Below are 27,714 nucleotides of genomic sequence, written 5' to 3'. Positions count from 1 at the left end.
ACAGCAAAGGAAACCATAAACAAGATGAAAAGACAACCCTCAGAATGGGAGAAAATATTTGCAAATGAAGCAACTGACAAAGGATTAATCTCCAAAATTTATAAGCAGCTCATGCAGCTCAATATCAAAAAAACAAATAACCCAATCCAAAAATGGGCAGAAGACCTAAATAGACATTTCTCCAAAGAAGGTATACAGATTGCCAACAAACAAACAAAAGAATGCTCAACATCATTAATCATTAGCGAAATACAAACCAAAACTACAATGAGGTATCACCTCACACCAGTTAGAATGGCCATCGTCAAAAAATCTACAAACAGTAAATGCTGGAGAGGGTGTGTAGAAAAGGGAACCCTCTTGCACTGTTGGTGGGAATGTAAATTGATACAGCCACTATGGAGAACAGTATGGATGTTCCTTAAAAAACTAAAAATAGAACTACCATACGACCCAGCAATCCCACTACTGGGCATATACCCTGAAAAAACCATAATTCAAAAAGAGTCATGTACCACAGTGTTCATTACAGCTCTATTTAAAATAGCCAGGACATGGAAGCAACCTAAGTGTCCATCGACAGATGAATGGATAAAGAAGATGTGGCACATATATACAATGGAATATTACTCAGCCATAAAAAGAAACAAAATTGTGCTATTTGTAGTGAGGTGGATGGACCTAGAGTCTGGCATACAGAGTGAAGTAAGTCAGAAAGAGAAAAACAAATACCGTATGCTAACACATATATATGGAATCTAAAAAAAAAAAATGGTCATGAAGAACCCAGGAGCAAGATGGGAATTAAGACACAGACCTACTAGAGAATGGACTTGAGGATATGGGGAGGGGGAAGGGCAAGCTGGGACGAAGTGAGAGAGTGGCATGGACATATACACACGACCAAACGTAAGGTAGATAGCTAGTGGGAAGCAGCCGCATAGCACAGGGAGATCAGCTCCGTGCTCTGTGACTGCCTGGAGGGGTAGGATAGGAAGGGTGGGAGGGAGGGAGATGCAAGAGGGAAGAGATATGGGGACACGTGTATGTGTATAGCTGATTCACTTTGTTATAAAGCAGAAACTAACACACCATTGTAAAGCAATTATACTCCAATAAACATGTTAAAGTAAATAAATAGCTTTCATTTAAAAATGCAAGTGCAATAATATATATTCTTTTTTCTTCAGCCACATAAAATACTCATGCAAATATACTTCTCGAATAATCTTACATTAATAACGTATGAATTTTGATTTTTTGCATAATAAATATATATGTTGCAAAAATACATGAAAAACATTAAACCAGAACAGTCCCAAATATTCCGTCACGAAATTCACAGTTAACGTTTCATCTTCCACCCCTGCCACCTTCCTCTGACTGCCACTGGAATTACAGAACTCAACTGAGCCCTAACACGGTGCTCTCCTCTGAAGTACTTGAAAGATGTTTATCTCCAGTGCATATAAATAATACAAATGGTTGTACTTCAAGAATCACTCGAGACCACCTCCTGAGACCTTGTCTGAGAAATAGAGAGAGGAAAAAAGAACAAAGTCTACCATCAAGGAACTCCTCTATTCTGCTAGCAATACATATGCCCTCATGTCCTTTACCAATTGTATCAGAGGCCCTGAGAGGGATTATGACATATATACGGGCCTTAGGTTATGAACCATTGTTCAGAGCAGACCAGACAGCACAGAAACAAATGCTCTTTTGTTGCACACACAGGGGTGAAGGATAGCCAGAAGAAACTTGGTATAATAGAAAGAATATTAATCCCCATGAATCTGGAGACCTGAATGCCAGTTCTTTCTCTGATGTCAAAATTATGGCTGCAAAATTATGCAATTAGTTGGTCCCATCATGCTTATGTAAAAGATATAAAAATCAGTGATAAAGAGACTGCTCCTGCTAGGAAACAGGGAAGGGGCACTGGACCTCTATTATTTCTAATGATACCACAAGGCCATCTGAATATAGTGAAGCCCGAGGAATAGAATCGAGATCTTAATTCAATCCTCCGTCTATCAAACCATGCATAAATTGCTGGGCCATATCCAAATCTGTAAATTAAAGGGGTCTCTCCTACTTTTTAAAATTTAAAATTTTGATGAGACACAAAAACCAATAGTTCACAAAAACTTGGTAACATTTCGCAGCATCTTCTTTACAACTGCCATCAGCAGGGAAGCTGATGACAGGGCAGTAAATGACAAAAATAGAAAGGTCAAAGAGAGCTTCCAGTTTAAGAGAAGTTATCAAAATATTGCTAGCAAGATGCATTGACGAGCTCACCGAACCATGGGTTCAACACATTCCAAGTCGATTTTAAGAGGAACACAGAGCTCTTTTTCTGAAAGCCTTCAGATTAGTAACTGTAATGTTCCCTACATACCTCAGGCATTCTCAACACTACTAGGGCAGTTCTAAGATAGAGGAGAGAAGAGCTCAAAAGAAGGGAAATGATAAATTTTATTCTTTTCACCCTTCTGCTAACGTTTTTATCTCAACTCTAATTGACAATCCACTCCCCACTTCAAAAGATGGGACAGAGGGACAGAAAAGAAACAAAGATGAGAGGAAAGCAAATGAAGGCACTTCAGAATCCCTGAAAGCCATCCAGAAAAAGCGCAAAAAAAAAAAAAGCATAATAGGCCCAGGATGTCTTTTCCTTTCAATTCTTCCACCCTCAGATACCCTGGTAGAAAACGTAGCATCAGTGTGTTCTTTTGGCAAAGTCCTACCATCATAGAAGGAGACATGATAGTTTGATGGATAAAATTCTTGAGGTAGGACTATGTACGCATAATGTCCTTTGGCAGAATTTTAAGATTATGTTGGTGTGCTGCATGAAAGGGTCTTCTCTCTGGGAGAGATGCTAGAGATTTTTAAAAATCTGTATGTTCCCATAAAGATTACTTTGGGGAGGGTACAAGTTTCGTTTAAAAACTTGAGAAGATATATATGTACATTCACATATATGCATAGTCATTGTAGTACACGTTATAGCATCTATAAACACAATCTCTACGATTCCTTCCATTTAGAAATTTGACTTCTCACTCCTGTTTCCCTGTTTTTTCTTCTCAATGTCCTATACTTGCCTGATGGATTCTGTTTTAAGAAGATTCCTTTTTTTATTATTAGTGACCTAAGTAAAGGGCATGACCTAGGTCAAAGGAAATTTACCAATTCATGAGGGTTACTGTATTTGGTGAGCAAGGGCTACACTTGTAACTCACTTTTACTCTATGGCTCATAAGGTTAGGCTCAAAGTAAGTGTTCAAGGCATTTATGAAGACGGATTTCAAGTCTTCAATTTATAGGTAATTTTTAGGTAATTCTGTCATAATGATATTTTTCAGTATGGGTTTCTTGAGAAATTTAATGTTTAAATTGCTCAATTCAGTACTTATCAGAGTGTATTTCACAGGCACATGCTCAGTAACTTCTACATAATGACTGAATTTCAACCAACCTGAAATATCTTAGTATTACTGGATACAAACAGTAGTTAAATATAATTTTCTTGAAGGTATGAGCTGATTTTGTACTTATTGAAATACACGTGTGTGTGTTTCACGTGTTTCTGTATATAATCCTTTCACGCCCACATCTAACCCTTGTTCCTCCTCTTACCTTGTACATGCCTCTTTCATGGCACCTATAACACCTTCTTTAACTTTGTCACAAGTCTCCTACATAAATGTGGATGATATTATCTTACATGAAGGAAGGTGACTGTACTAGATATATCTATTACCTGAGCCAATCTTATGGTTATGTGTGTGTGTGTGTGTGTGTGTGTGTGCGCGCGTATGTATGCATGAGTGTGTGTTATGTGTTTCCCTTCTTAATACTGCATTAGTAAATTCTGAATCAGGTATTATTCAAACACAGAATTTTGAGTAAAGTAAGTGGAAGGCAGATGATAGAAGGAATGAGGAAGGCATAGATCTCTCTTCTTTTTTCTTTTATTGTGCTTTGTACCATACCTGGCACATGGTTGATGCTCAACAGTGTTGGCTGAAGAAAAGATCTAATGAAAGGAAATAGAGAAAAGAAAGACAAGATGGAGAAAGAGAGGAAGGAAAGAAAGAAGGCAGGCAGGCAAAAAAAAGAGAAAATAAAGAAAAATTTAAAAACATAAAACATGTAACTTGTCAGGACACTAAAAATGTAACTAACCACATATGAACAGAAGTCTGAAGGGTGCTTGAAAGAATTTGGGAAAAAGGTAATATGTCACTTCAGAGGCTAAACTCTGTTTTGAAATTGTAAGATTCTAAAATAGATAAGAGTGGAAATAATATTGTCTCTGTCACATAGTAACTATGTGAGCTTTGGCAAACATTTCTCCTTATTTGAGTCGTACCTTTCAAACTTGTAAAATAGGAATAATTAGGTCATCTTCAAAATATGAAGATCAAATAAAATAATATATGGGATTAATATTTATAATATATACAATCAGATAAAATTTTGGCACCTGAAAAATATAAAGTATCATGACTCAGTTTCAAATTCCTTGAGGAAAGAATGGCTATCTATTTTTAATAGTTTTGCCATTTTACAATTCCCACTTAGTGTGTCACATCGACATACTAGGATCCAGAGAATTTGGGCCAAAAATTGATCCTTGGGATTAGCCCAAGTCCAGTCAAACACTGTGAATCATTTCTAACATTACAATTTCACAAAGAGAATTTGAATTTCTACCATTAAATATTTTTTGCTAAGTCAACAAGGAGTCATCGGCAGTTTTGAGTTCCTTATCAGTTTGAGCTGGTACATTCCTTTAAGTTCTAATCTATACAATTATAATGTTAAAATAAGGCTTAATCAACCCTAGACTAAATGAGAAAGATTTACCTGAAGCTTTAAGCTACTGGGGGAGATGGCATGGACATAGGAAACACTGGCTCTCATTCAATACAGCTGATACTTATCAGCTCCAAATGCATAACAAGGGTAAGTGTACCTCGGTGGGAGGTACTTTGAAAAGTAGTGCCTGTATCTGTATCTGTTTCAGTGTCTGTATGCTCTTTCACCTTGTACTTGGTATCAAGCCTTAAGCTGCAGCTTGCAATGGTTCTAGGTTGCTATCTCCAAGATATCCTTGGCACTGAGTTAATATAAGCCTATACACTTGATATCTACTTCTTTTCGTGGAAGTAATGTCACTGAGTGTCTTGCAGGTCTAGAACCTCTAGATAATGAATAGCAAGGGATAATCCACTGATTCACATCTTTAACGTTTCATATATGTTATGTGTGTGTGTATATATGTATATACACATACATATATACAAACACACACACACACACAAATAAATATATATTTCTTGTTTTTCCTCCTGTTAAATGCCTTATTGACAATTAGATTTCTAGAGAAGTTGGTTTCAGTCCAGGGTAAGAATTCTCTAACCATCTGTCAGAAAATGGAATGTAACACAAGATGTAAGCCTTAAATGGTCCCGTCCAAGGGGCAGCAGAAGAGCACTGACAAGGAATCTGGATGGAGGACTCGGGTTGCTAGAGGTCCTGTCTTCATCCCCAAGGAAGGGTTCACAGAACACTGAGATCTGATTTTATGGGCAGAGCTTTGTGAAAAGCGAGGATTATCGCACCCACTGCCATAGAGTACTTATTTTGTTGAAGCTCCACAATTACTTAACTGCTGAAATTTACAATCCTGTAGTGGTGATGGTTAAGAAATCAAGCTGTGACAAAGCGAGGGAGAGGCATGGGCATATATACACTACCAAACGTAAGGTAGATAGCTAGTGGGAAGCAGCCACATAGCACAGGGACATCAGCTCGGTGCTTTGTGACCGCCTGGAGGGGTGCGATAGGGAGGGTGGGAGGGAGGGAGACGCAAGAGGGAAGAGATATGGGAACATATGTATAACTGATTCACTTCGTCATAAAGCAGAAACTAACACACCATTGTAAAGCAATTATACTCCAATAAAGATGTAAAAACAAAAAAGAAATCAAGGCCATTTGTTAGAGTAAAGATACATAGATTATACGTAGCTTAATTCAATTAAAATATATAGGGAAAGTAATCCCTAAATATTCAATCTTGATAGGTTTTCTATTTCACCTTCTGTCCCATTAATTAAATGTTTAAATGTAAGCAAGGTGATTACTGGAGTAAAACTAATCTATTTAGAAAGCGGCCTCCAGCAATGACACTTTCACAGCAGAGCTGAATAAACAAAAGCAAAAGCATAAGTGCTTTGGGGGATATCTTTTCAAGGGAGACATTTATTTCAGACTAGTACAAAAGATACTCTAATCTTTTAATAATGTATGTATTTGGATGTAAAACACTCATGTAATTTAAAAGTGATAACAAATGACTCTTCATTTCAAAAGCTTTTCCTTTCTTCTTGAAAACTAGTCACCTAAACACAATGAACCCCTGAGCTGAATAGGGGATCAGTGCAAACGCTGCCCTGAAAGCTTTCACATAACAAAGCTGATGCACAAGAGCACAGAAGGAGGGTAACCCGTGGGCCCTGGAGTCAGACTGCTGAGCTTCGATCTCAGTGCCATTCCCTGACCAGCTTGCATGAACTTTGGGAAAAGTATGTAACTCCTCTGTGTCCGGTTTTTCATCAATAAAATCAAGATTATAATGTAGTTCATTGAGTGCTTGAAAGATTAAATGCATTTATTCATGGAATGGAAATGTAGAGCACTGTCTGGCAATGGTAAATGCTCAATAAATATTAGTTATTATTATTGTTATAGGTATAGGAAATCACAACCACTGATGAATTGCACATATTGAAGAATCCTGGTTATAAAAGGCAGCATAAAGGGGACATTCTACTGAAACCTCTCTGCAGTTAATTTTATCCATTTATCTCAGAGAGGAGATTTCTCTGAAAACCAATCAAAACCTTCTAACTTCAAGTTCTCTTTACCTTTAAAAGTCTACCTAAATTTCTTCTTTACCATCTCATACTGATAATAAAAGGAGTTAATACTAAGAGTTTTGTTCATGGTTTCTGCTTGGCTCCTTCATAGATTCTTATATTCCATACTACTCCTTGGTAGATTGTCCTAGGTTTAATAACCATTATTAAGAAATTATCTTCCTGGTGTGTGTAATTCTACCAATACTCATTGGGCTAAAAAATAAAAATGTTTATCAAATAAGTAAAGAAATGACTCTTTTTTCATGGGGGTGTATCTTCCTTATTGTTTGCTTTTGCTTTAGCATTTGTTAGCAAATGTCAAATAACAAAATGCTACCATGAATATGTATTTACATTTTCTTTCTTTTTTTTGTTTTTGACTTAAACAACAAACATTTATTTCTCACAGTTCTGGAGGCTGGACATCCAGATCAGAGTGCCAGCAGGGTCAGGTTCTTGGTGAGGGCCCTCTGGCTGGTCTTGTCCTCACATAGCCTTCCTTGGTGCATGCAGAGAGAGCCTCTGTTTCCTTCTATCTTTATAATTAATCCCATCACAATGCCCCAGCCATGACCTAATCTAACAGTAATTATTTCCCAAAGGTGGCACCTCGAAATACATCACATCGGGGGTTAGAGTCTCAACATAATGAATTTGGGGGGAGGAGGAACACAGACATTCAGTCCATAGATGGTATTTTTATAGTTTATCTAAATGTAAATACAATCTGAAGTGAAAGATTAAGTATCTACATTTTCTATGTTGAAATAAGTGAACTGGCCACAGCTGCTCAAGAGCAATTAAGAAGACCTTTAGATTTGAGATGATAGAGGAATAAAGTAAGGGTTGGGAACACTTTGCCATTGGGCAAAGTCTCTAGATTAATTTTATCCAATTTGTAAAGCAACTAGTGATCATATTTATGGCTATGGTTGCAAATACCCCAAAAATGCTTTAAAAAGGGATATGTTAATGAGAAAGGTGATGCCCATGCTGAAGACAGGCCTCAGACTCTACGGAAATGGCCCCTTGTTATAAAACGTGGGTGTCTTCCCAGGGAAGTAAACTTTTACACATGCTGTAGAGAAAGAGGCAGAGGTGCTACTCAGGGTTGCCTGGGCAGTGATGCTCCTCCCTTCCAGAGACTCCCCCTGCCCCTTTCCCTCCTCCACACAGGACAAAGATGGAATCTAGCTGGTTCTATTTGGCTCCTGAACCTGGCAGGTTCCAGTTATCTCTAAGTTTGTGGAAGTTATTCCTGAACGGTGAAACAAGCTCCCAGTGTGAAAGGACTGCAGTGCAGCAGGGAATGAGATTGTAAGGCCTGGCAACACCATGCTGTGTCAATGGTGTGTCACCGAGCGCTGAGAGCTCCTGCTGGAAGGTCGGGCTTCAAGGCCAGTTGGCTTCAGATATGCTGCATTTGCTCCTGGAGCTCACATCACAACTGCCACTCAGATTCCTACCTGGGTTCACTATATTAACAATTCAACCCTCCCTTACAATGGTATTTTCCTGCCAAGTCAGACATTATCTTTTAATTTATAAATGGTACCTTCCTGAAGGCCCTGTCTACTTTTTGATTGGGAAATATTTGAGGATGTTGAAATTGCAAGTTTTGGTAAGACTAAAATGCTTTTTATAAGTAAATCTATCAAGTTGTCTAGTTTAAAAGTCCAAAACATCATAATATGTTTTTTTCTATCAAAAAGCACAGACTTTTGCAAAAAAAAAAAAATCTCAAAATTCTTGTAAACAATGCTTTTCCTGTCCATCCTTGAAAGCTGATTTTCAACTTCTCTTCCTTAACTTACTTTAACATTGAATTGATTTCTTTCCTGGTTGTCATTTTAATCTTTGGTCTTGATCACTGTATTAGTTTGGTTGTCATTTAGATTTTCCTCTCAACTCCAAAATACATTTCATTTAATACCTTTTACTTAATTACTTAATTTTACTGTCAGTAGATTTTCTTAGAACTGAGTTGTACACCCCTGGTATACATGTTTATATTTCTCTACATCTGTAGCATCCATCCATCCATCTAGCCTCTCACCTATCCATATGACGACTCATCTGAACCATGGAGAACTAGCACCACATGGAAACCTACTACAATTTACTTTATAGATTTTTTTGAAGCACAGTTATAATCATTAGAGAGACAAAGGACTTAACTGTTTACATCAAGGTTTAAAACACTTTTAAAAAGAGGTTTATTATAGTTTTCGGCCAAACCGAATTGTTTAAAGCAGAGTTCACATCTGCCATTGTGTTTTCCTGCACTGAGAGATTTCACTCTAAGAGAGCTTACATGTCACTTTCTCAGTTAAGCTGTTTTTGTTGCCACCAGCTTATTTCCATTCTGCTTTCATACCGTGCTTTTCTTTGTAGGATTTTGCAAATATATTTAAATAATTATTGGTGAAATTCTTTAACGCCTATCACACTACTAGATTATAAACCCCACTAGAAAAAAGACCATGTCTGTCTTGTTTATTTTATATCCTTAGCACCTCACATGGTACTTGGTATACAGTAAGTTCTCAATAAAGGTTTGTTACGTTGGTGAGTGGATGAGGTTGAAGTCACTTTCACAGATGGAAAATTATTTTGAAGAAGAAGCAGCAGCAGCAGTAGCAACGTGTCATTACTGCATTTTTCTTCTGTTTGGTGTATCTGGATAATTGTGAAATCGCTTTTCCCTTGGGCTACAGCGTCACAGGAGAAAAACAATTCAAAGGTGCTAAGCACTCTGCAAATGTTTAACTCCAACTGGGAAATCAACACTGGTTACAGCAGTAATTTAAAGACAGATAAAGCTCTGAGGGTCAACACCAATAGGATACTTTTGGGCACTGTCTTGCTATTAATTCCCAGAAAGAAAATGCTTTGATCAATGCACGTATTGGCTGCCTACCATGTAAAAGGCATGCTACTTGGCTTTACAATGTGTATCAAAAAGCCCCTGATTCAAACTATTATCTGATTGGGAAGTTATAGGAATGCACGGAAAAGCTAACTAGAAACAAAAGTAAATGCTAAGTACGAGGGCAAATGATTGGTATTGCAGATGAAGAGTAAATGATTCGTATTACAGGCATTAAGAGAAGAACTACCAACAGACAGACTGGAGGGGGTGCAGTCCATTTACACGGGCAGAGAAGAGCAAGACAATTGTTCTAGATATAGATGAAAAGAAGTGGGTGGGCAAAGATGTGGCGAAAAGGAAAGCCAAAAGTTGTTCAGCGCGATGAGCAGAAGAACAATTTGGCTAAAGTGAAGGGTTCATGCAGAGGGACGCAGAGAGATCGGTCACGAAGGTAGACTGACCCATAAAGTAAAATTATAACTATGAAGCTGAAGAGGAAGAGTATTCTGCCAGCTTCTGGGAAGCCCCACACAGACACATGGCATAATTCGAGCAATACAAAATATTCAATGATGATAATATCTTAATAGTGCACAACGTTTTGTTTCAAAGTAATTTCATCTATTATTCACACAAAAATTTTTTTTTCTCATTTTACAGAGATGTCACTGTATGCCAATAATTTTAGATGAGTTCGTTGTCTCACGGCAGAGCTGGGATTCAGAGCTACATCTTTGGCCCTGGCATCTTGCAGGAGTAAGCAGGATTTGTCAGAGTGAGGAAACCGAAGCAGGAAGAGGGGCAAGTTGTTTGTCTGTTAATGCAGACTGGAAAGGATAAGAACTGAATGGATTAACATAGGATATGGGGATTGACATAGGGGATGGGACATGTACAGTCCTCACTGCGTTCTGAAAGCTGCTTTTAATTGCAGGCAAGTATGAACTACTAATCCGAACGACTGGACATTTAAACATGGAGCTGATCACATGACTATTATCGGTTTTAAGACAGCAGACTAGACTCACAGACGTAGAAAACAAACTTATGATTACTAAAGGGGGAAGGGGGGAGGGATAAATTAGGAGTTTGGGATTAACAGATACACACTACTATATATATATAATAGATAAGCAACAAGGACCTACTGTATAGCACAGGGAACTCTAACCAATATTTTATAATAATTTATAATAATTATTTTATATTTTATAATAACCTATAAGGGAAAAGAATCTGAAAAAGAATACATATGTAATGTATAACTGAATCACTTTGCTGTACACCTAAAACTAACACAACATTGTAAATCAAATATACTTCAATTAAAAAACAAGATGGCAGAATAAATCTATTTTTTTTCTTTTTCTTTCATTTTGCCAGAGAGCTATTACTGCTTCTTTAATTCGCAGGAATTTTAAAAATCAAATCACAGTCTAACTACTAGGTTATAATCCCAGAGGCCTTGATGGTCATCTGTTTTCTAAGAATCAAATGGTTAACTCAGAGAGTCTTCATGGCTGTTTCTTTCCACTGATTGTGCTTTGAAGGTGCTTGCAACCAGTTTTATTGCACTGGCTTTTAAAGTTCTCGTTAACATTTATTTTATTCTAATACAGTCATCCTCCCTTCAGCAGTGAACTCCCAGTCCCACATACTGTACACAGTGCTAGTGTAATAGCTTGAAAGTGCTTCAGAGATTTTACACAAAAGTCTTTTGAAATTGTGCTCAAACTGAAGAATATATCTTTCTTCTTCCTATCAGTTTATCTTCTTCTCTCAGGAGAATTTTTTTCTTTTATGAAAAGGTTCCCAAAATGAAATGCTTCTATCCCCTCCCCGAGAGATTGTGATCCGCCCTAAAGGCAGAGTGAAAGAAGCACAGAACCTCAAAGATAGCAATGCACTGATGTCTATTGCCTTTTAAGTTCCTGCCTTGTTAAATCAGAACCACAGACAAAGAAGCAATGCACATCTTATTCAAGAAATCTCTATTGGTCTCAAGCAAAACTGCATTGCCTAGCATTGTGATGGATGGAAAAAGGCTAGACCTGTTTTCATGGAGTTAAAATCTCAATTCTCTTTCTCTTTCCGTTTTTTTTTTTTTTCCTGTTTCGAGGGTTTTTTTTAAATTTTTAAAAAACTTGTAAGTATAGTACATGCTACTTAGTAATCAGTCTCTGTCAAGAAAATTATTCATTTGGGCACTGCCTTCACTAGGTGTAACAGAAAAAAAGTTTAATGCCATAAAACAACAAAAACATAAGGGCTCATAAATTATATACTTTTGGTAAATAACAGGATCACGGTGGGACATGCAAAACAACCTACTGAGTTCTTGCATTTCTTGTAGGTACCAAGGGGAATTTTGGGGACAAGATGGAGAAGCCTTATCCAACGAAAGGGAACTACTTCTTATTGATTTTACACAAGAGGCTTCAAGATTGAGATTCTGTTTGGAGACGGAAAAAAAAAAAGTCTTTGCTGCTTAAAAATAAGAAAGTTACAAAAACACTGGCCTTGACTTTATTTTTTCCTCTTTCTAATCAAACGTTAACCATTCTTCCATGTCCAGATCATATTTTATCTGAAATAAGACCTTCTCTGACCATTCTAGAAAAATCACCCCTTGTCGAATGTACTTAGTGTTTGACTCTCTTGGTTTTACTTCATGACACCGTCTTACATTTTCATGAAATCATCCGGATGTCTCGCTCTGTCAACTAGTTGATAAGCACTTGATATGCAGAGAACATGTTTTACTTGATTTTGCATGCTTCTTGCCACAGAGAACCAAGGGCAGGTTCTTTTCTAGGAACTAGGCAATAAGAAAAGGGGGACAACTATCCCTCACATGCTGCCATCCGTGGTTGTGGCAGAAACTCTTTGTGCCTACCGACAACCATGCCCCAAGGCCACAGGGGAGGGTCCCCCAGAGTCAAAATGGCAACGAAACAGACTGTGCAGCTAGAGCAAACTCCAGCCAGCAGGGGTCACTCTCTGAGTCATGGGGACAGGGGTTGGACAGTCAGAAACTTTATCTGTAGGACAGCGCAGATTCCTCTGGGGAGAGGTAGTGATTGGAAAGTGTGACATGTGGTTTGCCCTTTGGAGCAGGATCCCTGACAGATCCAGAAGGTACAGGCCTCAGTATCCAGGCCTCAGCAGGAGGTGGGAAAGTGCGAAGCAGGAGATCAGGGTACAGGCAAAGGGAGAGACCCACTTCCCAAGGGGAAAGTGGAATGCAGGCTTGAAACGAAGGTAACAACCGATTCATAAGGACGGAGGACAGCAAGCAGGTGCCTGGGAAGGCATCCTGGACACCAGCCTAGGACAGGAAGCTGCCTCTCACAACTCGCAGAGGCATGGGAAAGGCTCCCAATTCCAGGAGTTTTCAGACTGGCTCAGAGATAAGGCTGCCTTTTCCTGCCTCTCCTGGCCTGTATTTGGCCTCACATGTATTACTTGATTGGTTTCTTTCTGTTTCATTTCTCTTAATCTCAGAAAGCCACACTCAGAAATGCTGCATATATACTATCCGGACCAATGCCAAGGAGGGTTAATGACTGTTTCACACTTTCTCATTCATTCTGCCACACCTCTAAAACCTCACATCATTTCCTTTCATAAAGAGATTACCTTTATGAAAGAAAACAATGTGACCCCCACTCCCCCTCTCTTCTCTAGTCAGTAAATAATGCCCTCTCCTTTCCTGGTCTCTTTTGGGCCACAGGTACAGCGTTGCAGAAAGAAAGTACAGGATGCTGGACCAGATGATGTCGGTTTGATGCCAGTTCATCACTACCTAACTGAGTGACCTTGGGCAAGGCAGTTACCATAGAGACTCACTCTGGGAGGCAAATGATATTTATTTTAAAGTTTAATTCAATTTTTTAAAAATAAATGAATACATACGTATCACAAGGTCTGACTCATGGTAGGTGCTCAACAGATGAAATCTGAATTTGAATTTCAAGCTATAGCTTCTTTCTGCTTATTTTTCACAATCCTTTACATGTGCAGTCACACTATTCTTATTTAAATCCCCATCCTTCTTAAGAAGCATGATTTTGGATTTCTCTCAATTATTCTTTCTTTTAAAGCCTATACCTATCATAGCAGTAGCTGTCAACCCTACTTTACATTAGAATCTCCTAGAGAACAATTAAAAAATAACAGTGCCTGGGCTCCCACCTCTGACCAACTGAATCTGGAACTTTGAAGATAATCACAAAATCTGCATCAAACAATAAATGAAAAAGTAAGGAGAAAAAGAATGACTAAAAATGCTTAATTAAAACCAGACCAAAAGAGAACTTAGTTATTACACATACTATACAAAACTCCAAGAGGGATTTGAAAACACTCACCTTTGTTATTGTATACATCTAAGTAATTTGGTGCTGAAAAAATTGTAATGAGAGAAGGGAAGCCTGTTGTTTGGCTTTTCCTGTACATGCGGTACCTAAAAACAATAAATACAAGTCAAAACAAGGCTAAGTATGGAAAAAAGATGATATCAAAATAGACATTTAGAAATAGAAAATTAAAGTTAAGTTTTACTATTCAAAGAGAATTCAATTATGGAGGCACTAAAAATTTTCTCTCTGAAGTCTGTTATACACAGACATCAATTCATTTTGAGGGTGACAATGGAGACGCACAGTCATATGTACAATTTCAAAATAGGTCTTTTCTAAGTTTAGCAGACCTGGGAGAGAGTGGAATTCAGTGAAAAATCAGAATTCATTTCCATGTTGAATAGAGAGGACAAAGGCTGCTTTTTGTACACAGATACCTGTACCTACCATGTTTTTCAGAAGTTTGCCAATATTTTTAACATAAATAGATTAAATAAGCAGTGCGATATACAAAACTTTACCACTAATAACCAGGCTGATTATTCTATTTGTAACAATATTCTGTCATGGTTATATAAATCCATTTTGCCTAGACCAAGTGATTTGCTTTTCAGAGAATGTCTGGTTAAATCTGTGGGTTTTACGAGCTGAAATTGTTTCTATTTTAGAATTTTATTTATTACCAATCTCTTCTGGTGTCTATAGGTCAAAGATTATTGTCTCAGCAGGGAAATATTTAATCAATCAGTAATGAAACCTCTGCAAGATGTTTGGAAATAAATTAACAATCCAGTTACTTTTCTTTCACTGAGACAAAAATAGGACTCTAGTCCTCAAATCAAAAAATACAGGAGATTTGGTTCTTTTCCATCAAGGTGAAAATGTATCTCACGACTTCTATGTGACAGATTTCAGGAATATTAGTTTAGAAAAATTCCTAAAGTGCAAAACAAAATTTTATCATTCCTTGGTTCTTCTGCGTCAGTTATTTCTGGCAGACTAATCATGCCTAAATTAGCTGGGGTCTAAACAGGCCTCAAATAGTACCTTTAGATAGATTAAATAACGACTTTAAAGTTTATAATTTTACAAATATTTTGATACTACTTTTCCCAAGAGAAAATACCCCCTTAAAAATCTTTTGAAATGTCCTAGAAATATTTATTCTGCTTATGGAACTGAGCTTTGTTGGGGGAAAAAAATCAGAATGGAAAAAATCAGAATGGAAAAGATAATCCTGGTACCTTGACTTTATAAACTCTGCCTGATTATGCCTACTTGACAGCAAATAAAAACAAAGAATCTGGATGACATAATCTCAACTTTCCCCAATGAATCAGTCAACTGCTCATTTTAAACAAATATACTTGTTGATTTTAATCGACACACTTAACCTGTTTTCAAGTAAGCAGATGGATTTCAGGTCTACCATGGGATTAAGATAAATCTGCTTAACATGTTCAGTTGGGACAGTCAGCCAAAAAGCAATGGTGACACCACTGCCCTGAAAAGTGAAAAAAATTATCTGAGGACCTGATTGGCTGGGTATATCAATAGGTTACTGCGAACATTGGCTACAAGAGCAGTGAGCACACAATATTGGATCAGTTCATACTTGCTGACTGATTGCTTGAAAAAAGCTAATTTTGAAAACAACAGGATCTGCCTTGATTCAGAATCATCACAGGTATGGGCTTACTTCAGAATGCGGGCATCTGAATTCCCAATTTCAGTGCACAGATTTTAAAAATAAATGTTCCTCCTTTTCAGAAAACTTAGAATATGAAGGAATGAGCTTAAGCTTTTGAAGGCAAAACAATGCCTTTCAGTGGAGCGTACTGGGAAGGGTATTGGACTTCAAATCCTAGAATGAATTATGCTTATTTCTCCCTACGCCTATCTCCCAAATGTAGATTGAATGTACCATCAAAGTGCATATCTGATATTTTTTAGATTTCTAAATCCTTGGAATCAGTTTACATTTTTAAAATTTACCAGATATTACAAAATCATGTTATGTATTTGTTAGTTAGAATATAGGATTTTCCCCATCATTTGAATGTCTCTTGTTTTTGCCCTTTAAAACTTGGGATCAGGAATGATATCCTTTAAACAAGAGTACAACATGCAATACCTGTTAAATACGTATGTGTAATTCTCATCTACATTGCCAACCAAGACTGAAAAGTAGCGGGCAATTTACTCACTTATGGGACAACGGTAAGAGCGGGAATTGAAAGAAATAAAAGGAGGTGGCCTCACAGTGCTTAAGACAGCCAGGTGAAAATTCTACCTCTTCAAGCTAAAAACGAAAGGACTTTAAAGGGGACTTTACAGCACTTCTGCAAACCACTTATTCCCCAGGACCCTGCCATATCTGTGTCACCAGAAGGCAATTTTTAGGTCTAATTCCTTCAGGGAGAGAGCTTGGCAAAGGGAACCTCCACTGCCGAGCATATGAGGGACTGACAAAGGGCAATGCATGGTTTTCATAAACCCACAAAACGGCTCACCCTGCGTCTTGCGCTTCATGGGCTCGGAGTATAGATAACAAGTTATTGTGCTGTAAGAATTCACATACAGCCGGGTAACTGCCAGAGACAAAAAGAAAAGAGAAAAGTATCTGTTATGAAATCATCAAGAGTAGCACATTTATCTATAACATCCAGATTTATGTGACTGGATCAATTATAATCAAACATACATCATTCATGAAACAAGCCTCTTGGTTCTAAGGACAGGTTTTCCACTGTGGCAGAAAAAGTACCTATAGCTATACTTTTTTTTTTTTTTTTGAAGTATAGTTGACTTACAATGTTGTGTTAATTTATGCTGTCCATCAAAGTGATTCAGTTATACATACATATGTACATTATTTTTTTCCATTATGATTTATCACAGTATATTGAATATTTGTGTGCATGTGTGTGTGTGTGTGTGCGCGCACGCGCACATGTGTCTTCGAGAATATTCTAGCAATTTGCTAGGGAGAGAGAAAGAGGAGACATCCATGCCGCCTTCCCTTCTTAGTGTTCCCAGGTCATCCCAATAAATAAACCACCTAACTGATGAACATGAGCATGATCCACAAATTGGAGGAGATGGGCCACCCAGAGTGTCTACATGGAAACGTGTCCACATGGTACCTAGATCAAGAGTTGGCCGACATGTGCCATCAAAGACTTCTGTTCTACTTTGGGAAAAGGTGAGTATATCACTTTTCCAGATCAGTGTGTCAACGAAAGAGACCTTAATATCAGAGACACTGGTTGGTCTTCAAAAACAGCGCATTTGCTTGTACATATTAGCTACAAGATGCCCAGACAAAGGGGGACAGAGTAGCGGAGGCACTCAATAAATGTTCCCTCCCTATCTCTTTAAGCAGTGTACTTACATTTCTTGTGCCCTCAAAATGCTTCTTTAGAAAGACACTACTGCCTTGTTGTACCACTGTAAGACAGAGGTTGTTTGTCTATGTTTGTCACTTTTTCCCTTGTACAAATGGCTTGGTTGCTCTTTTTTATCTATTTTTTTCCTTTTAGAAGAAGTTACCTAGTCTTATGAAAACATAATTTTGATATATTTTCTTCATGCTAAATTTGATACCCTTATGTGTTTAAGCTAAGTTTTCCCCCATGGAAATATACATCTTATATTTAATGGAAATCTGAAGAAGATAAAATTAACCTAGCTAGGTTAATTTGCTAGGTTAATAGCTTTAAGTGAGGAACACTTGATTACTTGGAGCGAATTCATTTTGAAGAAGATTTTTAGAAACGTAAAAGCATGCATACTCAAATACTTGAACTTTCTAAGAATTACAAACATTTTTCTAAATAATAATTTCTTGAACAATATTAGGAAAAAACCCTCTACAACATTTTTATGCTTTTTAATGGAAATGATGATAAACCACAAAGCGTTCAGCTGAAAAGCATTAAAAAAGATACACGTAGAATGGTAGGAAAAGCAGAGTTCAGAACACCTTAACATCATAGGGAGAGCTGGAAAATCATTAATTCACCAATAATTTATCAAACACTAATCGGTGATTTTCTTTCCATTTGTTATGAGACACAGGGAGGGGTGGTATGATAAGTGCAAGGCATGGTTTCTGTCCTGAAGATATAATCTAGGTAGCAAGGTAAAACATATTTTTTTTAATTAAGAAAACTACATTAAAGATAAAATAGTAAAGCTTTGTAGAGAAATTATAAAGCAAAAAAGAAAGCATGTGGGTCTGAGGAAATCTTTTTGAAAAACATCTATCTTGTAGTAGTTTTTTTTTTTTCCTTTCTCTTTTCATTAATAAGGTGACACTTCTGAGCCCACCAAGAAAAAAGAGCCTTTCCTCCTCCAGGCTGATCAGCTCAAGCCGGGGCCATGGCCTTCTGAGCAGAGGGCGGGCTGAACCTCAGTCCCACTCATCCCTCTCCACAGGGGTACCCTTGTCAGGCACAATCTAACTGTATGAGTGATTCTGCTGGAACAGTTTTTTTTAACCCTATGTCCTGAACATGTCTTCTAACGACACTTGCTTCAAGGATTGGTGAAGGCCAGTGATGCTTTCAGCTTTGTGATATTCATTTACCAGCATGCGTTGCTGTATTTGGGAAAGAAGCTATTGTAGTCTTTGAAAATGTTGGGGTTTTTTCCTATTGGAATATGATTATTCCTTAAGCACTAGAAAATGCACCTTCTCTGAGTAGAAAGGGAGGTGGAAATTTCCATGGAATAGTAAGGATCCTTAGATTTGGGTTCTTATTCCACTTCTTTGAGCCTGAATTACCCCATTTGCAAAAATGCAGACAGTATTATTTATTTCATAGAATTGAGAGGAAGATTAAATGAAGTAGCAATATATGTAGATGTCCTAGCCCAGTGCCTGGCCCATGGCAGTAGACATTCAGCCACTCCTATTTGTCTCCTCACTACCACAGTGTGGAGGTAAGAATGCGCCACAGAACGTGAGTCAGCAACCCCAGATTCCAGCAGTAGCTGTTCCATTTGTTAGTTGTGACTTGTGTTAGACCTTAGAGGCAATAACTTATGGGGATTAGCAGACAGGCAAGGGGTTAAATTCCGCCGAAGGAAGGAAAGGAATAGGGAGGAGACTGAGCATGAACAAAGGTAAAGAAAGTAGAAAAGACAAAAATGTGAGAAATGATAGAAAAAGTGGCTGGGCATTAGCGCGAACAGCTATTATTAGACTCATTCTATTGCTTCTCTTATTATTTTTGTTTCTTGCTATATTAAACTCTATTTTAGACCTTGAAATAAATCTTGTAGATTTCAGATGCTTTAACCATGATAATAGCCAGCAGGCATTATTAAAATGCCTTTTTATGCTTCTATGCCTTTGCATATACTTTCCCTGAGTTTGTTTGTTCCTCTGCAAAGGCCCACTCTTCTGCGAAGCCTTAGCTAAATTATCATTTGTGAACCCTTCCCTTCAAACCTACCTCACCCTGAGGTGCATAAAATTGCTACATCCACTATGTTCCCATAACATATGAATCTAATACATCGCTTGTCACACTGTAGTGTAATTTATGTTTATACATCTGCTCTCCAGCAATAGCGAATGCCTTAAGAGACAGACACTGTTGTATTTGCCTTCATATCCTAAATGCTCAGCAGCAATTTGTCAGCTTACTGAAGCTCACACACAACTGTTGGAGGAGCCTCAACAGGGGCAGTTATACAGGTGCGAGATGCAAAGGGTTTCCTTCCCTCATTGCCTCCGGCGAAGCAGAGGCAGGCAGCCTGCAATCCCTTGCCAGTGGACCAAGAGAAAGCCTCCACCCGCCTCCTTGGTGCCTCACCCACTCTCAGCCTGGTAGTATGGAGGACTCGCCCCCCTTCCCAGCTCCTCCTCTGCTTCTTGGGGCCTAGCAATGGGTTCTTAGCCCTGGGGTGTCCTGGCACTGCCCGGATGCTGTCAGGCCTATCTTTTCCTAGGACTTGCTGTGTTGTTTTCTTTGCCCCAGGTTCTCCAAACTAATTTCATTTTGCCCACTAGGGATCAAGTTTGGAAGGGCTCCAGCCCTTCCTGCCAGAACTTCACCAGAGCTCAAGTCCTCAGCTGCCAGCTGCCTCAGGAGCAGTGAGCAATTTTTATTTAAGGCAAACTTTTTACTGAAGTATAACATCTTTACAGAAAGTTGCACCAATCAGACGATTACAAGTGGACACCCTTGTAACTAGCACTAAGATCAAGACAACGAACATTACCTGAACTCCTCATATGTCCTTCGAGTCACCACCACCTCCTCACTAAGGGTAACCACCATCCTGGCTTTTAACCTTATAGACTTGGTTTCTCTAATGCTGTACTCTTATTTCAATGAAATCACCCAGTACGCACTCTTTAGTATCTGGTTTCTTCCACTCATCATTATACTTGTGACATTCATCCATGTTGTTCTGTGCAGTTTTTCTCATTCTCACTTGCTGTATATAGCTGCATAAATATACTACAGTTTATTATTCATTCTACTAAACAGACATTTGGGTTGTTTCCATTTCTTGGCTATTATGAATACTGCTGCTATGAACAATCTTGTATATGTCTTTTGGCACACATGTGTACACAGTTCTAGTGGATATAAAAATAGGAGTAGAATAGCTTAGTTATATGAAGGTTCCGCTTTAGTGTATACCAAAGCTACTACCTGTAATTTGGGATTGGGGGTAAAGTGAGACCATTTGGGTAGTCATCTTTCTAGAATTCCCAGAGTTTTTATCTTCCTCATATTTTTCACCACTTCCCTGTCTTCAAGAGCCTCCCCCACTGATTCTGGTTGGATATGTTCTACTCATCCTTTAACACTTAGGTCTAATAACATTTCCACCATGAGTAGTCCCTTAAACCCCATTCATCCTTGTCTGTGTGTGAGAGAGAGATAACCTCCACATTTATCACAGAACTACTCACCTTGCAATTTATCAGTTTCTATTTATTGGTCTCTGCCACTAGACTGTCATTCACTCAAAGGCGGGGACTTTACCGATAAAACCTTATGGAAGGCATATATAGTAGGTGCTCAGCTAATATTTGTTAAATAATTGAATGAATGAATGAATTCTCAAAAGGTTACCCATGAATGGAACAGTGTGAATTGAGGGGAGGGGACAGGAAGGTGCTGTGAAATCAGGTGTGATTTCGACAGGCTAAAATTGAAGGTCTTGAACTCAGAGTGGGAGGGAGGGAAGGCAGGATGGTCTAGATGCTGGTTATATTTTAAAGAAAGGGTCAATAAGACATGATGACTGGTTGGTGGTGATTTCAGCACAAGAAGAAAAAGCAAAGGTATTTGCTAGTCTGTGTGACTGGGAAAATGAACTGTTAATAGAAACAGAAAAACCAGGAGAAATCTCCAGTGGGAATTAAGCAAGTGGGAAGGTAAATAATAAACCTTTTCAGGCAAGGTGAGTCCAGGATAAGGTGACAACGGAACATTTAAGATAAAAATTCCAGCAGAAAACTAGGCATAGAGAATTCGAGCTCAGGAGAGATAAAGAGACAAAGGGACCAGACATAGATCTGGTAATCTAACCACAGAGTTCAAAGTTTACAGTGAAGCTAAGGGAATAGATGAGGTTCCTGGGAACAGTGTGAAGAAAAATGTCAAGAGCAGGAGGAAGACAAAGAAAGAGGCAGGAGAAGAGTCAGGGATCTGCCTGATAAGTCAGAGGAGAATCAGGATATGCGGAAAAGGAGGAACCAGAGCATTTCAAGGTGGAAGGGGTGGACAAGAGTGTCAACTGTAGAAGAGAATTTGGGTTGCTTGTGAACAGAAGAAAGGCTGTTGATCTGTGATTAAGAGACCAGTAGTGATTTGAGTGAGCTGCCATTTGTAGCTTCAAAAACATGTTTTAAGTGACCGTCAAGATATTCTTCAAATCTCAGCATACAGAGGAACTTTAAAATGGCTGGTTTAACTCACTTCTTCTGAAGCAAGCTACACCTAGAACACACAGCTTACAGGATGCCTCCAAGGTAAACCACCCAAAGCACCAAACCTGGCTGACGGCTTCATTTGGTCTCCATGAAAATGAAATTTTACCTCTGATTTGTCACAATCCTCACGAACTTTTATACTCTAGTGCGTGGCTGCTTCCAGCATCTTAGTTACTTGAACATTATAGGCACTGAGTATGCAAACTCTGGTCTAAGGTTCTAAAGATGATGGTAGCACTGGGGCAAAAGCAGAGTTCTTATGGATTCCTTCCTCTCTGCTACATGGACTGTCTTCTATAACTCATGAGCAGCACTGGCAAATTCTTACAGATGCATCTATCTGTATAACTTCTTTTTTTTTTTTTTGCGGTACACGGGCCTCTCACTGCTGTGGCCTCTCCCATTGCGAAGCACAGGCTCCGGACGCGCAGGCTCAGCAGCCATGGCTCACGGGCCCAGCCGCTCCGTGGCATGTGGGATCTTCCTGGACCAGGGCACGAACCCGTGTCCCCTGCATCGGCAGGCGGACTCTCAACCACTGCGCCACCAGGGAAGCCCATATAACTTCATTTTATTTAAATCATGGTCCAGATAATACATTAGATCATGGATAGGGTGGCATAGCAATTTAAATATGCAAACTCTACAGACACATGTGAAATAAAACTGGGAGTTGTGGATCAAACTAACTGCCAATAACTCAAACAGGTAATTGTCACCAAGTTCTTTTACCAATTGTATTGTTCCTTTGTGCCCCTCTAGATCAGCTTTATAAACCATGACCACAGAGGTGGCTTGACACCTTCAAGATGACACTAAAGACAAAACAATCAAAAAGCTCTAGGAGAATGTGTGAGTCGTTTTTCTCTTCAGATAAAACAATCCACACTGTTCTGCCATTTCTCAGAGTGCATAGGCTGTAGATGTTGACAGTCAGCATTTCTCATGGCTAGCGATCATTATCTCTTAAGAACCTCTAAGGAGAGGAGTTAAATAATAATTTTGGTGAGAAGAAAATTGTGAAAACACGCATAATCCTCCCATTATCTAGTTGATGGACTTTATGTCTGACGTAAACACATCTGTGTCTATATTCACAAAACAAAAAAATACCATAACTTTATATAAGTTCAGTACAGGACTTTATTTAGAATATATTTGAACAGCTGACTCAGAAAACTAATAGAGGAATGTTATACTATGAATTAAAGATTAATGCAATATGGCTTAATATCGAAATCAAGAGGTTTATATTTTATTTGATATTGTATTATTGAAGCACAACTCAGTGGTATCAAATAAGTAATTTAAACATTCCTGGTATAATTAGGGATTTGACACCAGATTTGAAAAACTGAACACTTGGCTTTGATATATTTCAACAATACAACTTTTCACTAAAAGTTGGAATGTCTTTAATAAAAGACTACTCTCCAATTAACTAATTACTGAAAAGAAACCTTAGGTTTTTCAGAAATACTATACCATGACTCTTAATTTTAGCCAAAATTTCCAAAACATAGAAATGAATTATAAACTTTCTGATAAAAAAGCTTGGGACAAACCTCTTTCTTAATATTTAAAACAAAAACCATTCTTTGAATGATGCTTTATAGTGTACAAGACTTTCTGTTCGCAAGCTTCAATTTCTCAATCACATCAACAGATAAAGAAAAGGAAACTTTTTCCCCCATAAGGGAAACAATGTATGGAACAAAATTTTCCACCAAAATGTTCCAGAATAAACTCTGATCAATGTTATGCAGAAGGATGATATCTGCTTACTCTAGAGACGAAAGATAGGTGGTTGGATGCATTTTACAGAGTTCTTCCAGCCTGGTCATTAGCTTGGCTGCCAGGGCAGGAATTGAGTGTAAACTTCAGTGAATATCAGGTATGATTTTTCAGTTTTTTTTTTTAAAAAAGACTATGTATTCTAGAACTTAAATTCTCAACTTCTCCATAATCTCTTTTGCACTTTCATTCTGGCCACTTTCACATCAAACTATATGTCTGATAAGGGAACCTAGTGCAACTGGGGGTAATAAAATGCAGTAGGCTAAAATTGAGGTAACTAAGATGTCAGGGAAATCGTGAGGATATGCAAAAACCCAACTGCGGTGTTGATTTCTTCCTGAAGTGCTCTGAAATGTTATTGGGGGTGGTAATGTTTCCAAATCTCCATACATTTGCAAATAGAAACATTACTATAAAATTTTTGTCCACATGGCTTGTCAAAGTGCTAAGAATAAATTTACTACGGCACCTATACACTGGGTTGCTGCTAATTTTAATTTATTCAGGAAGTCCAATGAACTTAAGAAAATTTAAGAATAACTTGAAAATAATTTAATTGATCAATTTGACATTCCTTTTCTCACTTAAGTTAGGAAAACTGGTAAAAATAATTTTAAGTGATGACATAATTGAATGAAGAAAAAAGAAAATCAAGGCTGGCACTGGATTTTTTCCCTACAGTTCCTGAAACAGAACGAATCTCCTACTAAACTCTACTACCTTCTTCTGCTGCTTTGTCATGCTGAAGCCACTTGCCGCTTTTATGCCTTTTCTATTCTTCACAGATATTATATCTATATGTCTATATAGATACATTCATTTATTTCTCTATCTACTTACTTATTTATATTTTTATTCTCCAAGGGCTAAGAACCCATTTGAACCAGGCTATCAAAGTGAACCTTTCATTTGTACTTGCTTCCTAGAAACGTTACATGCACATAATAACTAAATCAAATACATGGACTGATGAATAACAACAGTTAACGAATGTCACATGCTCCAAGAGGCAAGCTGGAGCTCTCCGTCCTCACCTGTAGAAGTATGAACACCCCCTGACTGTGTTGTGAGTGAAATGTTCCTGAGTCTTCTCATTTCCAAAATCCTCCAGGGGGTCTGACCACAGGATATCACACATAGGTCCATAAGCGGGTGGTTCTTTGAATCGGTCTAACTAAGAAAAATAGAAGACAGAGAACAAAATACTAATCTTTGGAAAGTTGGAATTCAGAAATAGAAGAGACCAGCATTTTTCAGTACCCACGTTTGCTCCCCAGCCACAGCGTAGCGTGAACTGCCCCCTACCTCCCTCCTGACCCGTGCTCCTTCCTCCCCACTCTTCTACTCTTCACCTTTCTCGAACTTTCCTTCCTTCTTCCTCCTGACACTCATTTATTATCTGCCTTCAGCTCACCCTTTGCTTCCCTCTTGCCTCTTTAATTCCTACCCTTTACTCTGTTTATTCTTTCTCCTGGTTTCCTCTCCGTCTTTCTCTCCTTTTTATTTTATCCAGCCTAGTGTTTTAGTTATTACCAATTGATGTGACTCTAACTGTGTTTCATTTCTTGAGGAGAAGCTTTTGTTTTTTACCTTTGGGGAAATTTCTATTACTGCCTCCATTAAACTGTGATTTAGAATTCAGAATGGGGAACGATTTACAGTGTTTATATTCAACGATATAATTTTGAGAACAGATGGCTTTCATTTTAAGAGTAGTTACTTGCTATATGACATTTCGGATATTCACTCATTAGGGGATATCTAAGTTTCTAAAGTCCAAGATGATTGGAGTCATTTTACTGGGTACAAACCATCTTAACAGTAAGCAGTAAAATGAACTCCAATTTAGCTGGTCATTCTTCAGCTCACAGTTCTAAGCGCTATAGTTTTACCTTAAGTCCTCATATGAAATCCATTTTCCAATTTTCCAGCTATAAATGTTTAGCAAAGTCATATTTCAATTTAAAATGGTACATTTAGAAGCTATGAGCAATACAATAACTGGAAATGACACTTCACCAACAATTTTATAACAGTCACCTTCTTATAGTTTATCCTGATTTGACTACAATTAAAGGATCTTGGGTGAAGTTAGCAGATATTATGGAGTCTCTTGAAAAAAAGCCTAAAACAGCTTTGAAAACCCATTAAGAACCAATATTCTCCATTTTCAATACTTTAATATTTTAAAAAACCCCATAGGGACAGGTGAATATATAAGGCTGACAGCCTATCAAATTCTCTCTTTTTCTGAGACATAAAAGGCGATGTAAATAATGGTTTTGCTACACACCATTTTTTACTAATATCTAAAAAGAACGAAGCAGTATTTCACTTTTTCAACATCCAATGAAAAACTTCAGTAAGACAAGACCCTCTATATTTCAACCATTATACTATACGTAAAATATTCATTGCAAACTTAGACTTAAGATAATTTAAATAATTTATGCTTCTGGAACAATTCATACAAGAAAAATAATGCTTGTCCATAAAAATACAGAATTTCTTTCTGAGAAGCAAGAACTGATTATTCGGGATAGAACAGTAGAGGAGGGGAGACTTCCTGATTAATGTGAATTCCCAGCTAGAACTCTGGTAAGGCAACCAGAATATAGAATTTATTCCGGAAAAGTTATAAAATGCATTCTGAAATTAATACCATCTACTGTGAAAATAAACAACTCTGAAGTTAATTAAAGTAAGTGTGGTAGAAACTCTAACTGGCATATGGTAAACGCAAACATAAAAATCACTTTATGGCTCAGTCCAAAGTGTAATGACAAATACAAAAATTGAACATAATATCTGAAACATGCCAGAAACAAAGTCCTAGGGATAGCAGAGCATATTTTAAAAATCTACATAATTTATGATAACAAGTTTAGTTACTGATTTCAGGAGTCCATCAGACTCTAGAAGAATAAAGTGGTTACATTCATGCAGAAAGTGAACCACTCTATACTTGAGCTCCATGACTACACTTCAGTGTCCTATCTCTACAGAACTTGAAATATAGAGCAAATATCAATCCTCTGTGTGCTACAGAACACCAGAAGCAGACGTGTAATGGTGTCTTATAAAAAAGGACACAAACACACAGAGCAGGAAACAAAGGTTTATTTAATGTATTTTTGTTTAATTTAAAAAATAAAAACCATGAATTTCCTTTCTAACAGGAAAGTAAATACAATATTATTTTTACATTTGAAGACTTGGACCTTAATGATAGAGTATTCAGATAGAATTTGACTGTTTTACTTACTTAAATATAGTTTTTCTTTAAAAACCAAAGAAATTTTAAAAGAATATTGAGCATAATCAAAGAAATAAAAGACTGTCTCTTCCACTACATAAAACTATCCTATACTACATTTTCTCATGAAAGAGATATTCCCACATTCAATCTAACTCATCTTTTTGCTGGCCAAAACAACAGTAAGATCTAATGTTAAATTAAGTAGAAAAATACCTCTTTAAAAAAATCAACTGCTTTTCACCTTGCCACTCAGTACAATCAATAAAATAGCATCATAGCCTTTGTTAGGTTGTTACTTTAAAATTTTAAGCCGTGAAAATGGTTAGATTTAAAAAAAATGCCAATATGGACACATTTTAAAGGTCAAGTTGTGATATTTTCCCAAGAGGAAAGCAACATCTTTTAACTGTAATATACCACGAATATACAACACATTGTTTGAAACAAGCCAAGGGGAAATGAAAAGGCATATATATATATATATACACATATATATATGTATATATATATTTTAGTGATCA

General features: G+C 37.6%; 1 protein-coding gene across 2 annotated transcripts in view; it reads right to left on the bottom strand.

Annotated features, from left to right (window-relative positions):
* PPP3CA (protein phosphatase 3 catalytic subunit alpha) overlaps positions 1-27,714 on the bottom strand; it is a 295,701-nt gene that overhangs the window by 39,270 nt on the left and 228,717 nt on the right. For both annotated transcript variants that reach the window (XM_019926474.3, XM_073805565.1), the window contains exons 6-8: positions 24,969-25,108; positions 16,688-16,765; positions 14,184-14,278 (exon numbers count right to left, since the gene is read on the bottom strand). In XM_019926474.3, coding sequence (XP_019782033.1) covers positions 14,184-14,278; positions 16,688-16,765; positions 24,969-25,108 — 313 coding nt within the window. The remainder of the gene's footprint in view (positions 1-14,183; positions 14,279-16,687; positions 16,766-24,968; positions 25,109-27,714) is intronic.

This window comes from Tursiops truncatus, chromosome 5, assembly GCF_011762595.2.
Source record: "Tursiops truncatus isolate mTurTru1 chromosome 5, mTurTru1.mat.Y, whole genome shotgun sequence".
Lineage (NCBI taxonomy): Eukaryota > Metazoa > Chordata > Mammalia > Artiodactyla > Delphinidae > Tursiops > Tursiops truncatus.
The sequence above is the reverse complement of the archived record's forward strand: the minus strand, read 5'-3'. Positions and strand labels throughout refer to the sequence as shown.